This window comes from Falco punctatus, assembly GCF_963210335.1.
Source record: "Falco punctatus genome assembly, chromosome: 3".
NCBI lineage: Eukaryota > Metazoa > Chordata > Aves > Falconiformes > Falconidae > Falco > Falco punctatus.
In genome coordinates, this window is record NC_137582.1 from 1,442,629 (window position 1) to 1,456,933 (window position 14,305).

General features: G+C 46.0%; 1 protein-coding gene across 1 annotated transcript in view; it reads right to left on the bottom strand.

The window, feature by feature from the left end:
• ST3GAL1 (ST3 beta-galactoside alpha-2,3-sialyltransferase 1) overlaps positions 1-14,305 on the bottom strand; it is a 69,077-nt gene that overhangs the window by 19,598 nt on the left and 35,174 nt on the right. Inside the window, exon 2 of the mRNA XM_080377897.1 lies at positions 6,029-6,857. Coding sequence (XP_080234023.1) covers positions 6,029-6,340 — 312 coding nt within the window. The 5' untranslated portion in view covers positions 6,341-6,857. The remainder of the gene's footprint in view (positions 1-6,028; positions 6,858-14,305) is intronic.

The following is a 14,305-nucleotide window of genomic DNA, read 5'->3' on the forward strand; positions in this document are numbered from 1 at the left end:
CTTCAGAGTCATATTTTCACTGGAGGTTGTTAAAACCTGTAATTGGGAGTCCAGATTGAGAAGTTTCCTAACCATCTTCACAGGGAAGACCAACTACCCTGTTCCTCTAGCCTTAGAAACTCCCCACTTCACATATATAAGCTTGCTAGCTGGTTTTGCATCTCTTATTTAAAAAAAAGGCAAGGAAAAATACCCCACCAAACCTCAAAGTTTATGCACACCCTTTCTTTACCCATGAATGACTTTCTTGGAGTCTGTTGCTGCTTCCTTCATCACTCTGTGCGTACCTCCATTCTTTGCTGCTTCTGTACACTTCTTGGAAGGCTTCCCTGGGCTCTCTGGTACCGTCACATTGTCAATGATGACCAAGAAGCGATACCCAAAATTTAGCTAAGGGGATGCAAACGGAGGATGTGAATTCAGCCAAGGCTGCTCAGGGCTAGTAGCTTGGAGTGGTGAGGACACAGCTACAACCAGGAGAGCCTCAAAGGAAAGCTGTCCTGATGCCTGTGCATCCTGCATCCATGGCAGTGTCTTAAATACACCTTCAAAATCCCAACTTATTAGCAGGTAGAAAATATTCTGCTTAACCTGTAATCATTGGTGTGATGTGGATGCAGATGGAGCATGGATGGAAATAGTGTAGAAAGGCAGGTATAGCTGTGGGTCTGGCAGCAGCCAACATTACTGGGGCAACCCTGCGAGCACACAGACAGGCAGCCTGGGGAAGCTGGTGTAGCCATACTGGTTTTGTGGGTTTTCTAATTTTTTTTAAACTGTTTTTTAAAGATAAAGAGGGAATAAAGCCCCATGAGAATCTCTTTTGCACAGCTAATTGTCTCGCTGCAGCAGTTGGGAGGCATTAATACTCACACAGTGCTTCCCAGCTATAAGACGTTGTACAAAGATTAATCCTAGCAACAGTCTGGTGGGGCAAATCCAGGTAATCTTCATTTTGCAGACTGAAGGAGAGGTTAAAAGGAAATCATCAATTTAAAAAATGCCTCCCCGGTCTGGAAAATATGGCATTATTATTGTTATATTTAATGTCCTGCAATTACTACGCTTCAAAGGGAATAAGGGGAAGAATATAGGGGCTTTCAAGAGTTTGGGCTTTGTTTAGCGATTTGTGTCTGTCAAAAAATTTGCATTCACAAATATGAATGTAGTGTGCCTATATTATGTAAAAAACCACAATAAAAGGTGTATGCCAAATTGTATGATTTCTGACTTCCACGGCTGGTATGGGTCACCTCCATGCTGCTCTAAGGAGCAAAGACCCTGCTCCACCAGCTCTGTGTGCGTTTGTTTCTGGCTGCAGGATGCTTGCAGCTTGGCAGAGCACATTGCAGTGCTTAGAGGGACCCATGATCTTGGACCACCTTCAGATCCATCTGTCCTCACTGTTGGAGACCCTGGAGCTGCAGCCCAGCTGGACGTAGACAGGGGCTGCCAGGGGGATGAAGCAGCCCAGGGTCAAATTCTCCCAGTGTGTCCAAGGCTGATCTAAATGTCATACTTGCACCCAAGCAGTAGAACACCAGGTGGGACTGGGCATGTAGCAGGCAGTGGGACTGGGACTGGGACCTGGACTGGGTCTAGTACCACCTTCCGCATCTATCTGGTAGCTACACGCTACCTTCAGTGAGCTCAGCCCTTCGTATTGCTTTCAAAGCATCACAGACAGCATCCCAGTTATAAAAAAAATATTTCTGATGATCAAAGTATTTGGGCATATTTTCTACAAAGAGCATTCAAAATGCATGACTCGGGTGCCAGGTAGCTCTGCTGCTGTCTTAAAAATAAGTGCAGCTTCCACAGCTTCCCCAGTGCATGTGTTGGGGATGCCCTTTTGTGCGCTGTCTGGTTAACAAATCTTTCAGCCACATATTACATTTTTTCCTACAAACATAACAGCTAAAAGCTAACATTTTTGTTTAGATAGGCTAATCACATGCCCCCAAGAGCTGAGCTTTCTTCCAAAAAAGAAAAAGAAAGCAAACCCCTCAACACTATCATAAGACTCAAGATAAAAATTGTTCTAATGTGGTAGTTTATGAACAATGTGCTACAGATAAGTTTGCCAGGGAACTCTGAGCCTGATGTTACTTATCACAGCTTTAATCCATCAACCTCAACAGCCTTAATTTAGATCTAGAATAGCAGGTTCTGATCTCATATTTTTAATACTTTCTGACCACCAAAAACAATACTACACCCCCCCCCCCCCCCCCCCCCGAGAATAAACCAAGAAAACTATAAATAAATACTATGCTGTGTTACTGCATAGAATTCTTGCTCTGTTTCCTTATAGACAAGTTACTAAATTTAGTGGAAATGCCCACAGCATTTGAGTCATGGAACAACAATGAAAAACTTGCAGGTGAGCCAGCTGATGGAGGTGGGAAAGAAAATATAAACAGAAGGAAATGCATCATGTAACATAAGGTCCCAAGTTCCAAAACACTAAGACTCTTCACAGCCCCTGAGTGCAAGATGTGGGAAGGCAGATGAACAGACAGAGACAGGGAGAGTAGAAGAGAGGGAGGGAGGAGGAAAGGAAGAAATTTCTAACGAGCTGGTTACAGTACAGTCTGGAGTATTGTCAATGCCCACATCACCTCTGAGAGAGGAGGACTCCAGCTTTCAGTCACAAAATGCACTGAGCAGTTGCAGGGGTGTACCCAGGAGCATAATTCAGGCCATTCTTTGTTACCCAACTAAAGTAACCAAGGGACAGTCTATCAGCTGGGTAGATTTAAGCAAATGAAAAGCAAATAACAGCCCTGACAACAGCCCCCTTGTTTCTGTGAACACAGAAACAGCCACGTAGATGTTCAGGTGCCTCCTCCAGAAGCAGCCCTGCCTTGTGCAGCAAGATGAGCTGCTGCAGGGACGGTGGCACTGACCTGCTCTTCCCTGCTCTTTCCCACCTGTACAGGTAGTACTGCTAACTCCAGTACAGACACCACGATTTTATTCACAGCAGCCAGGAATATTTCCTTCCAAAAAAGCACATCCTACCAAGCTGGAAGAGCTTAAGCCATATATTCTCCAAATGAACCACAAAGTGACCTGGTAGCCATGTGAAGAGCTGTAAGCAAGCAAAACCACCCCAGCCTTTGGCCCCAAAGATCACTGCACCTCAAATACTGGTCATTAGGCTCTGAAACCAGTCCTTGCTTTCCTAGAAGTGGAGGGATACTAATGCTAAAGGGCTATTTGCATGAATAATACTTATTCACATACACAGCAAATACATGTACACGTACGTACATGACAAATACATGTACACATATACAGAGTTCATGGGAAGGGAGGGCAGGCAGCCTGGTAGGCAGACAGTTTTCTGGCAAGGGCTCTGCCTGTGTTTAGTCCAAGCCCATCACATGGGTCTCCCCGTGACAGGAAAATCATAGCCTGATAATAAATAGCTCCAGTGCAGCCACCATCGTATCAGTTACAGCATAACAAAACCACCACGCTTCTGTCAGTTCCTGAGAGAAATGCACAGTCATTTCTCCCCTGAAATAAATTTCAAGTGATCTCATGTCTCCTCATACCTCATCTTTTTAAGTACAAATATAGTAAAAAGTCACAAATTGTTGAGTTGGCAAAGCAAGCTATGGTAAAACATGGCCATGAACCATGCTTTCTTTAAGACTGGCTGAAATCTCAGAACCGCTTTGAAGGCGAGCCTAAAAATGAAGAGTGAAAAGGCAGTGTGGTCAGGATGCACAGCAATGACACCGACCGCCTCAGAAAGCAACATGTATATAGGAAATAGGTTGCAATGAGGAGCCGAGGCCATGTCACGCTTGGGTTTACCCAAAAGCATCTTTCAGAAGAGTCAGGACACCTTCTCCATCTACCATAGCTTAGGGCAAGTATTTTCAGTAAGTAACTGATTTCCAATACACAGTGCAGTTTTGGAGGACACCAAAATATTTCACATATTCTGGTTGAAGATAACTTCTGGCAGAAAAAAAGAGTATTGAAATCTTAGAAGATTTATTTTTATCGTCCCAGAAAAAAACCTGCTTTCATTATGTGTTCTGAAGTGGTGTATTCCCTTTGAACTTGACCTGAATTCCAAAAAATGAATGAAAACCTAACAATAGGGTTAGACAGCCCTGAAAATTAATGGACAGCTTTTATTTGGGGATGGGGGGGTGGGCAAGGAGAATCAGAAGTTCAGACTTTTGTACTGAGAGTCTCAAGCTTTTGCTTCCTTTTTATTTATTTTTTTTTTAAGGGAGAATGCATTCAAACCTGATGTTGAAATCAGACTGGGGTCAGAGCACAGAATGCAGTACAGCTTTGCTCAGGGTGATGTGCAAGGCCTTGGGGGCACAGCCCCCTTAGCAGAGGCACGCAGTCCACCCAGCTGTGTCTTGCAGGACTCCTCCTCAGCCTGGGTGCTGCAGGAGCACAGCCCCAGCACCGACGGCAGGATTTAGGATTGATCATCCCACCTTCTCCCCATCACCTTCTTGAGGTGCTGAGCGCTCCTGGTTTCTGTATTCAGAGGCACTCAGGAGGTACTTTACAACCAGCCTTAATGCTCCTGGTGTCCATGAACAACCTCATCCTCTCAACTACTGAGTTCAATTTGGGGTATCCCCCCCTCTGAAAACTGCTGGTTGTTCGATCAGCTCCCTGGTGAAACCTCACCCCAGGGTAAGGGGAACTACAACCTGAGCTTGCCGTCTTCCCTTCTCATGGCTCCAGCAAAGCCCAGCTAGGAAATGTATGGACCAGAAGGAAAAGTGTCTGGGGGCTGCAAAAAAACCCACAAGCAATGGATGGGAAATCTGAGTCACGGTCAAGGGGCAGGTGAAAGGATCCAATGCCTGGAGTCTGTGGGGCACATAGCAAAAAGGAAGGTTTCACTGTAAGATGAGGATATAATTTATGCAACAGTTAAAGAACTGGAGTTCAGTGGCATCTCTTTTTCACCAGTAAATGCAACAGCCAGCAGAAGTGATAAATCAGATACAGTCTCATTTCCACAGCACTTGACACCTCCTCCAAAACATAAATGCCCCCACTGTGAAAGTGGGTGCCTGCCAGAGGGGCCTGCCAGGGCACCAGGGAAGGGCTGAAAGCCCCAAATTCAACATCAGAGGTTGTGCTCACAGCAGGACACCAAGTTGCAGGCTGTTGTGCATTCCAAGAAAGGCACAGGGAGACTATTTTTTCTGAAGAGGGAAAAGCAAGCCACAATGAAACTGCAATTTGACTAGTGTTGCTGCAGCCAGAAGCTGCGCTTTAGCAGCTCAGCTGGACAAACCATGAGCAACTCATTTAATCAATGTCTTGTTTCAACAGAACACAAAAGGGGCTTTGATTACACAAAACATCAGGATACACCTTCCTTTCTATGCTTTCCAAGCAAGGTATCTACTAGCTTTCGTGATGCTTGGATAGGGCTCATTGGACCACCCTGCTTGAGGATACGCGGGGACTGCTCCTCCCCAGTGACCCGCGGCCACCCATGCACTTTACCATTAAACAACATCAGTCGCTACAGAGACTGTATTCATACACATGGAATTAATCATTTTCCATTGAATCCTGCTAATTATTTACATGTCTTGTGATAGGAAGAGCCCCAGGGGAATTACACACTTCCCAACGAGTTTGCTCTGCTGCGAGTTTGCTCTGCTGCCTTGATGGATGGCAAAAGCCGTTTTTAACCATCTGAAGCAAAACAAGCTGGTTTACAAAGTCTAATATTTTGAAGACAAGGGAGAAAAAGGCAAAATTCACATGTCCAAATCCTGGATTCACTGCCTAACTCTGCCAGGGACTTTTCTAGCTTGGAGCAAGTGAACGTGCACCCGAAGTGCCTGCAAGCTAAACAGCAGCACGAACACCCGCTTTCTTCCACCTCTGCCTGCTTTGTCAGCTGAGATGGCAAGTGCTTTTGGCAGGAACTGTCTCTCGCTATCTGCTTGGCATGACTCGAAGCCTGACACCGCAACCCTCGCACGAATGCTGGGCCGTAACCACACATCCCACTTACCAGCCACCACCTGTAGCTGTCTTCTGGGATCAAGGCATTTTGTGAGGTCAGGAAAGGTTGCATAGTTGAATTAAATCTCTGATCAAACCAGAGGGAGCATCCCAGCTCAGAAACACACGTGTGACAGCTGCATGGTCTCCTGGGGTATTTGAAGAGTTTTTGGACTTGCTCTGAAAACTGCATGACGACATGTCTGAGATCCCAGGTGGTTGTGGTCACCTGGTTTGTGTAGTTCAGCAGAAATGACGTTAGTGTGATGAGCAAAAAGGCAAAGGTAAACATTTTCACGTTCCTCCTCCGTACAACAACCATCTTTCTCACTCGGTTTCTGCCGGTGCAGCTGACCAAGTACGATTGTAGGATTCAGTGTAAGGCAAAAAGCGAAGGGTGCTGCAGGTGCCTGCCAGTTACCAACCCGGGCTTAGGCTGAACATACCGACTCCACCACCCCCATCCACAAAGGAATAATCTTCATTTCCCTCAAATGGGCTTAAAAAAAGCAAAGCTGGGTATTTCACCTTCTCACAGTGCTTCCAAAGTCTCTTCCAGCTCTTTGTGACTTGCTGCCAACTTCTCCCAATGGGGGTTCAACGAAGACAGACCTTTGTCCTTCCACGTACTAGATGATTTACAGGGGAGCAATATCAGCTTTGAAATGTAGGTTTTCTGTGTGTAAATTAAAGTAAGCAAACTGTAGAAAGAAGAGGGGAGTGCTGGTTGTTTTTTTCTTGGAAGTTAGTTCTCGAAGGATCAGATCATCCAGGGATGTACATTCCAGCAAAGAGATGTGCTTTGATGTCCATTTAAGCCATGGAGAGCAGTTTGCAACCTGGAGACATACACACACACAAAAAAGAAAAATTATTGTCAGAAATTTCTTTTGCATTCCTCCCTGCCTCATTTCTCTACTTTTCTCTGCCCATCACGAAACTTCTGACCAGCTCAGAATCCTCGACACTTCAGCAACAGCTACAATTTCTGCTGTGGTATTTGCATACTGAGAAGTTTCAGGGTGAAATTTCCAAAAGGGCAGAGCATCAACCTGTGGACATGAGACACTTTGTCTTGAATCAGCCTCTGTGCTCTGGCATTATTTGAATTACAGTTTGTAGCCATTTGAATGGCAATTACTCACCTCCTTCCCTTAGGATGACCTTGGTAGACACAAGATACACAGTGAAGTATTCATAACTCAGAGCAGCTGAACAAAAAGCAGTCGGCAAAGGAGAGAGGAGCAGGACAGGGAGGAAAAGGAATCAGATCCTTTCTCTTCCTCCCCCCAGCCAGCTTAATTTCTTAAGGATTGGGGCTGGACTCATGATTCAGAAAAAGCCACGCAAGAACAGCTTACACGCCCTGGGACAAACAGGGGAAATCAAAGTATAAATGACCATTGTTTCACGTGGACCATTGCTATTTTTCCTGCCAAGGAAGGGTAGGTGAGGGCAGCCTGTGATCTCCGAGGGTTCCCATGAGACCCCCAGCCAGGCAGAGGCAGGGAGCCGCTTTGCCTCGGTGAGTCAGGGGATACAGAGGGACCCAGAGCTGCTCTCCGTTCCCCTCCTGGTGTCCCCTGCTTGGCAGCAGTGATTTAAACGAGTTTTTAAAAGTCAAAAAAATTGATCCCTTCCTCCCACAATGCCGTTGTTTTGTGGGAAGGAAAACATGTGTGGGTTTTAAAATTTTGGATATTTGCAAAGAGCCCCAAAAGTGCCATAGGTTAAACACTCTTTTGATTTGAAAAAAAGGGATAAAAAAAGAAAAAAAAAAAAGTCAGAGAAGGAACTGTGTCAGAATATGCGCAATTTACGAATAAGCAAATTTCCAAGAGAAGTCTCATTCACCACTCAGCTATAGGATTCAGGCCAGCAAACATAGAGCAAAACTGCAACTTTTAAATAAATAAACTTTTAAATAAAACTTTAAAGTAAACCCCATAATTTTAACCCATTCTGTGCATCGCACTGATGCAGGATCCCCCTCATTTCATCACCCCAACCCAATGTTTATTGGGGGAAGCGCATCTGCTGGCCACAGCTCTGGGCTGGGAACAGCATCCCCAGCTTTGCTTCTGGCTTTTCTCCTGGGGATCCACAAGGAGCTGCCCAAGGCCAAGCAGCTTTTCCAAGAGGGTTGACATGGTGTCTGGGAGACAGCACAGGCCTGGTTTTTAGAGGCGGCACATAAATATTTACCGTGTCCCACAAAACCAAACCCACAGGCCGGAGCTTCAGGCCGTGCTCTTAAGCTTTTGCTCTGCTTCAGGTTTCTCATCTGCAGCACGTGAAAGGCAGTGTGTGCCCTTCAATTAGCTGCTGTTTGCCAAATGCCTCCAGATTTATTTTAAGTCTGGCCCCTACAAATGCATTTACAAGAGCTCAAGGGCTGACAAGTGGGTCAGGCTGGATAACAAAAGGCTTTATTAACCCTAGCTGCTCAGGCATGCCTGCACCAGTCAATTAAACAGCACCAGGGAACAATCCTTCACTCCCTTGAAATTTTTAGGGAAAAGTTTTTGGGACTAACTAGAAATCCTTCAAACTGTTCCTGGGTATAATTTAGGAATCACAACCCAAAAGGCAGTGGGGATGCTGCCGCTGTGCCTTGGAGACTTAGAAACGGAGCTTAAGAGCCCATCCACGCCAGCTGGCCTCTGTGCCAGAGAGCGGCCCCGAGTGCATTTGCTTTACTAGCCTGGATGTAGTTGTTTGTCTAAACAAAACCACAGCCTCTAAGCCCCCCAAAATATGCCAAATCCCACAGGCAGATTGATTGTCCATTTATGGAGCGGATAATTCAAGAGCTGTGATGCTGGTGGGTCGAACCCCTACTGCTGTTAATGCTGGGCCAATTCACTATTTGTATATACAGATCCTGCTCTTCTGTTATTTTTTTTAAGTGGAGGAGGGACGGGGATTATCCAGCCTTTCTTGGAAAAGCCTATAAAATGGAGTATTGATCATAAAAGAAACAGTTCTGGACTCCAAAACAAACATCCATTTCACCAGGGTTTTTTTCCCTCTACTTTTTTTTTGTTTGTTTGTTTTGCTGTTGTTTTGTAACTGAGCTAAGGTTAAACTTATATTTAGAATCTGAAAAAAGAAAAACCAAACCAGCATTTATGGGCTGCACTGTATCCAAACTCCTAATCATCCTGTCTTTTATAGCATGTGATGGTAAGGTAAGAAAGCAGAGGAAATCCCAAGGCCCTTTTCCAGTGTGAAAATAAACACTGGCTACCCTATTTTAATTCTCGCTCCTTATAGTTTCCTATGAATGCTCATGTTTCCTATGGATACTCATGGCAGGGGGGGGGCGCGGCGATGACAGCAACCAACCAACCAACCAACCAACCAACCAACCCATGGCAGAAAGGCTCTGGGGACTATAAATGTGATTTAGGGCCTGAGGAAAAGGAAGGCTGAAATGAACGGAAAATGCTTTTGAGTTCACCGTGACTTGGCCCAGGACCATTTTTTCCCTTTCTTAAAACACTTGTGTGCTGGTTTTGGCTGAGATAGAGTTAATTTTCTTCGTAGTAGCTGGTAAGGGGCAATGTTTCAGATTTATGCTGGAAACAGTGTTGATAACGCAGGGATGTTTTCACTACCACTGAGTAGCTTACACAGCAGCGAGACCTTCTCTGCTCCTCACCCCACCCCGACAGCAAGCCAGTGTGGGGGCACAAGGAGCTGGGAGGGGACACAGCTGGGCCAGCTGACCCCAACTGTCCCAAGGGACATCCCAGACCATATAACATCATGCTCAGCACATAAAGCTGGGGGGAGAAGAAGGAAGGTGGGGACGTTCAGAGTAAAATGGCATCTGCCTTCCCAAGCAACCATCGCGTGTGACGGAGCCCTGCTTTCCCCGGGGTGGCTGAGCACCTGGCCACCTGGGAAGCGGTGAATGAATTCCTTGCTTTGCTTTGCTTGTGTGCGTGGCTTTTGCTTCACCTACTAAACTGTCTTTATCTCACGCCATGAATTTTACTTTCTTTCCCCCCAGTTCTCTCACCCATCCTGATACCGAGGGAGTAAGCAAGTGGCTGTATGGTGCTTAGTTGCTGGCTGCGGTTAAAGCATGACAACACGTTAGATCCAACCCAGACATCAGTACTTTCACCCTTCCCAGCATCTTGCACCCCATCTTAGATCGTCCCTGTGTCTCTCTCTGCTCATACACATTCATAAATCTTCACAAAAGGGTTTCCACAGGATTTGCCAAGGTGCCAGGAAGCAGGAAGGGCCGGGGTGATGCTGAAGCAGCAGCTGGTATGGGAACCCACACAGGGCTGCCAACCTCAGCTGTTGGGAATGTTTTACCTCCTGACAATATTTGTGATAGTTAATTTAAGCCATTACAAGTAAGTAGCGTAGTACCAGCCACGGTCCTTATCAACACACCTTGGTGTGACCTTGGTATGAGTACATCCGTGAACAGGCTATTTTGGCCTCAGACACAGAAACAATTTCTGGGGACTTCAGGTACTGGCATTTAAATTCTGTGCCCAGCTCTTGTCCCCGAGAGTTAAACAGAGTTTAAGTACAGAGGGGCTGTGCCTGTGGGCAGCTATCCCAGCTCAGCTCATGCAAGCTGCAGGTTAAGCTACCTTAAGTGATTGGGTGCTTAAGGTCTTATTTGCAGTCTGGATTTCTCCTACTACCTTCCCACCTCCTCCCCCTTCCTACCTATACCCTTGTTCTCATGTAAGACACCCCTGTACACCCTGGGATAACTTATTTATGTTGCCAACACGCAGTGACATGCAATGCAGGGAAAATGTGAAATGATGTGTCCCAGGCAAGAGCACAGAGGGGCAGGTTCAGAAGAAGGGGCAGGCTCCTCCAAGCTCTCTCCTTGGTGTAGCGGTGAGTCTAGTGAGATTAAACGGTCATAAAGGAGAGCAAAGCTTAATCCTTTGTCTACATTTTACATCATAAAATAAACTGGAATCAATCCATTGCAATTGTTTTTCTTCATTGTCTTCTCACGTTTTAGAAAGAAGGCACATAAAGAGGGGGGTTATTTTTCCTTTGCTTTAATTTTTTTCCCCCAGTGTAGATCTTTTTTTGTATTGTAAACTCACAATCTGAAGAATGTCCCTGGTCCCTTGCCAGTTTGGCAATTAACAGACACGGATAAAATTCTTAACACCTTCAGGAAATTTTTTTTTTTTGACAAATCCACCTACAAATGTATGTATTCCCAGTGCACTTGTTAGGTTATGTGATAGAAGCTCATCTGCACACCCACAAAGCAGCACAGAGAGACAAAGGTAGGAGGAGATCCCAAATAACACCCTGCCCCATCCCATGAGCCATCAGCCCATGAAAGGAGCACCAGCCCAGAGGAGCACAGGGGCACAAAGCCAGGTGGGAACCTGAAATAAGGACTCAGACGAGGGGCCACTGTATCTTCGAGGGGCCACTGTATCTTCGTCCCTCCCAGGGCTGGTCCAGGACAACCTCAGCCCCAGGCATGAAACCCACCCAAGATGAGTCAACACCAGAGCATTTGGGACGGAGGGGACTTGCTACCTGGAGGCATGAGACAAGTTATGGAGTGCAGGGCAAGAGTGTTTGGGGGTTGCACTAGATCCGTGTGGTTGGCCTCACAATATTAGCAGATTGCTTCATTTCTTGATTTTCTTTAAAAGATGCATCTTAAAAAAAAAGCATGTAGAAAATAATAACGAAAAAACATTGAGAAAAAAATTACTGCACCACTTCTCATCATCCCCAAGTTGTAAATGTCCCACTACACTAAGGTAGTGTTTGACCCCTTTTTGGTGCCTACTTTACTTAGCGAAGAAGTACGTAGTGCCAGCACCACATTGAGGAGATCTTTGGTAGCTCATGTTAGATGCTGATGGTTCAGGATCCAGCTTTTGCCTTCTGGTCCGTAACTGACATTAAAACCCTGGTGTGAAACACACTTCTCTAGTTTGAAGTTGCCAGCATTTTCCAGACACAGCATGTCAGGCAGAACAGCACAAAGGTAACAGGGAACAGCATCCCTGTACAGAGGTATTTCCAGCTTCCCATTCATTGCTTGAACAGTTCAAAGCTCCCAAAGTCCTTTAGACTCAAAACCTACATACCTGCCCCAACAGAAGCTGGGAAAGGACAATGTGAGCTGCTGCAGCTCTCTTATAACTGATGGTGGCCATCATACAACTCTTCTATGACCCACAGTATTTTCCAGCTGGAAACTACATTTCAAGGAGTAGTGATTTGATGCAATTCAACTTCAAGAGACTGCTGTGCTAGAAAGCTCTCGGCAGCAGAACTGCAAGTGCCCATTTTCAGAAGCACAGCTCAGATCCCTGCTCTGTAAAACCTCCAAAGATGAATTTGTTTCCCAGCTAAGCCACTGACAGCTATATTGTTATAACATCTTTTGGCAACACGAACAGTATGTCCTCAAGCATCCTTCCTGCTGTTTTGGGACTTCCTTCCCATCTGCACTCGTCATGAGTAACTACTTGAGCAGCCCTTGGTCTCAAAGCCCTGGCCTGGGAGATGACAGAAGGTTAAATCTTGCTTTACTGTACCCACAAAGGTCCAGAGCAGTCTTGGAAGATGTCATCCTGGGGCAGCAAAAAGCCTGTCCCTGGAAAAATACACATAAAATTCCACCCCAGGTCTGTGCTTAGGCCTGGAGAGGAACAACGGAGGGGACTGTTTCACTCCAAACCACAGGCTTGTCTGCCCTGCCCCGGCTCATCGCTGGCTGCCTTGCATTGCCTGGAGCTGGCTGACATTTAGAAAGAAACACTCCATTGGTCTGACCCCTTGCCAGAGACCCCTCAGCATGAGGCTTTTGCTGGATGAGATAGACTGTGCAGCCTGGCAGCCTAACAGTTAAACGTGGGGCAGAAATGTGAATCTCCCTTAACCAGAGGCTGGGAGACCTGTGTCACCAAACATCAAAGGCCAGATGAGGGCTGAAGACATGAGGGGGGCATTGCCTGTGCCCCAGCACAGCCTCTGTGACTTCAGCTCGTTCGTGGTGTGACTTCTCACACGCCGCTAGCAACGTGGCACTGGCAGGCCAAGGTGAGCCCTGTCCTTCTCAGACACCAAAAGCCAATACAAGATGCAATTCTGGGAAAAGCATGAGCTGCTGTATGAATTTCCCTTTTCATCCATAAATGATTAAAATCAGCCTGTGCTTTGTTTCTCACAGCTAACTGGCTCCTTTCTGTCCATCATTACATCCTCACAGGGATGACAGAGGTGCTACTGTCCCATGTGCCCACAGCCATGGAAAAGCAGCCAAGTCTCACCTGCCATTTAGTCAGAGAGAAAATGATCTGTAACTCTTCTGCCCCATCCCTGACCATGCTGGAAGGCATAAATCTGTTTGATTGCCACTGTCAAACAGGGTCGCAGCATCAAAGTTGGGTGAGCCAGTTGGTATATAACTCTTGGATTTATTAAAATGTTCACCCCAAGCAACTCCAACTAATCATATCAACAGTGCCTAGAAAACAAATCCATTCAGGACCATTTAAGCCATGAGAAAGAGTAGCAGCTCCTCCATGCTTGTTGAATTTGGAGCCAGCTACCGGGCAGTGTTTCATCCATCACAGTAAATAGAAGAAAAATTGGAGGTGGTTTATGGAGTGTAACTGCATGGCATTTTAGGTGTCAGTGATCTGAAAAGAAATCATTACCTGCTTGTGTCTTATCAGTAAGCAGGTTTGCTGGCAGGCTCAGGCTGGACAGTTAGATAGGAGATCTCCTTGGTACTCTAACACAGCCTGCCCTGCCTACGTGCATAACAGGTCTGTGCAGCCAGGGTAAGCAAACAGCTTTTTGTGCAAGATGTGTATAAGACTAACAGGAAACTTGGGTGGGGAATTTGCATTCTGTTGCCTCAAAATAAATCTTTATCTTGGCAGGCTTTATCAGGCATGTTGCTGAGCGGTCTGGAAAAGAAAACTCTCTTGCAATGCTTGAGGAAAGGGCTGGAGGCTCTGGCTCGGAAAGGGAAAGTCTGCCGGTACCTTTGGGTGTGGAGAGCTGCCATCTCTGCATCCTCCCACCAGGGTGAGGACATTTTGTCCTTCACCACCTCCTCCTCCTCCCTTCCATACCAAGAGTGAATTCCTGCGAGGAGTGTTTTGCCTGTAGAAATTGCAGTGTTAATATCCAGGATTAATTTTGCTGTCCTCCACAGGCTACAGTTCCTACTCATGTCTTCAAGTCAAGTGGGACATTTTGCTTTGAATGGAGCTGGAAATGCCATGAAAGATGATCTAGCTCCAAA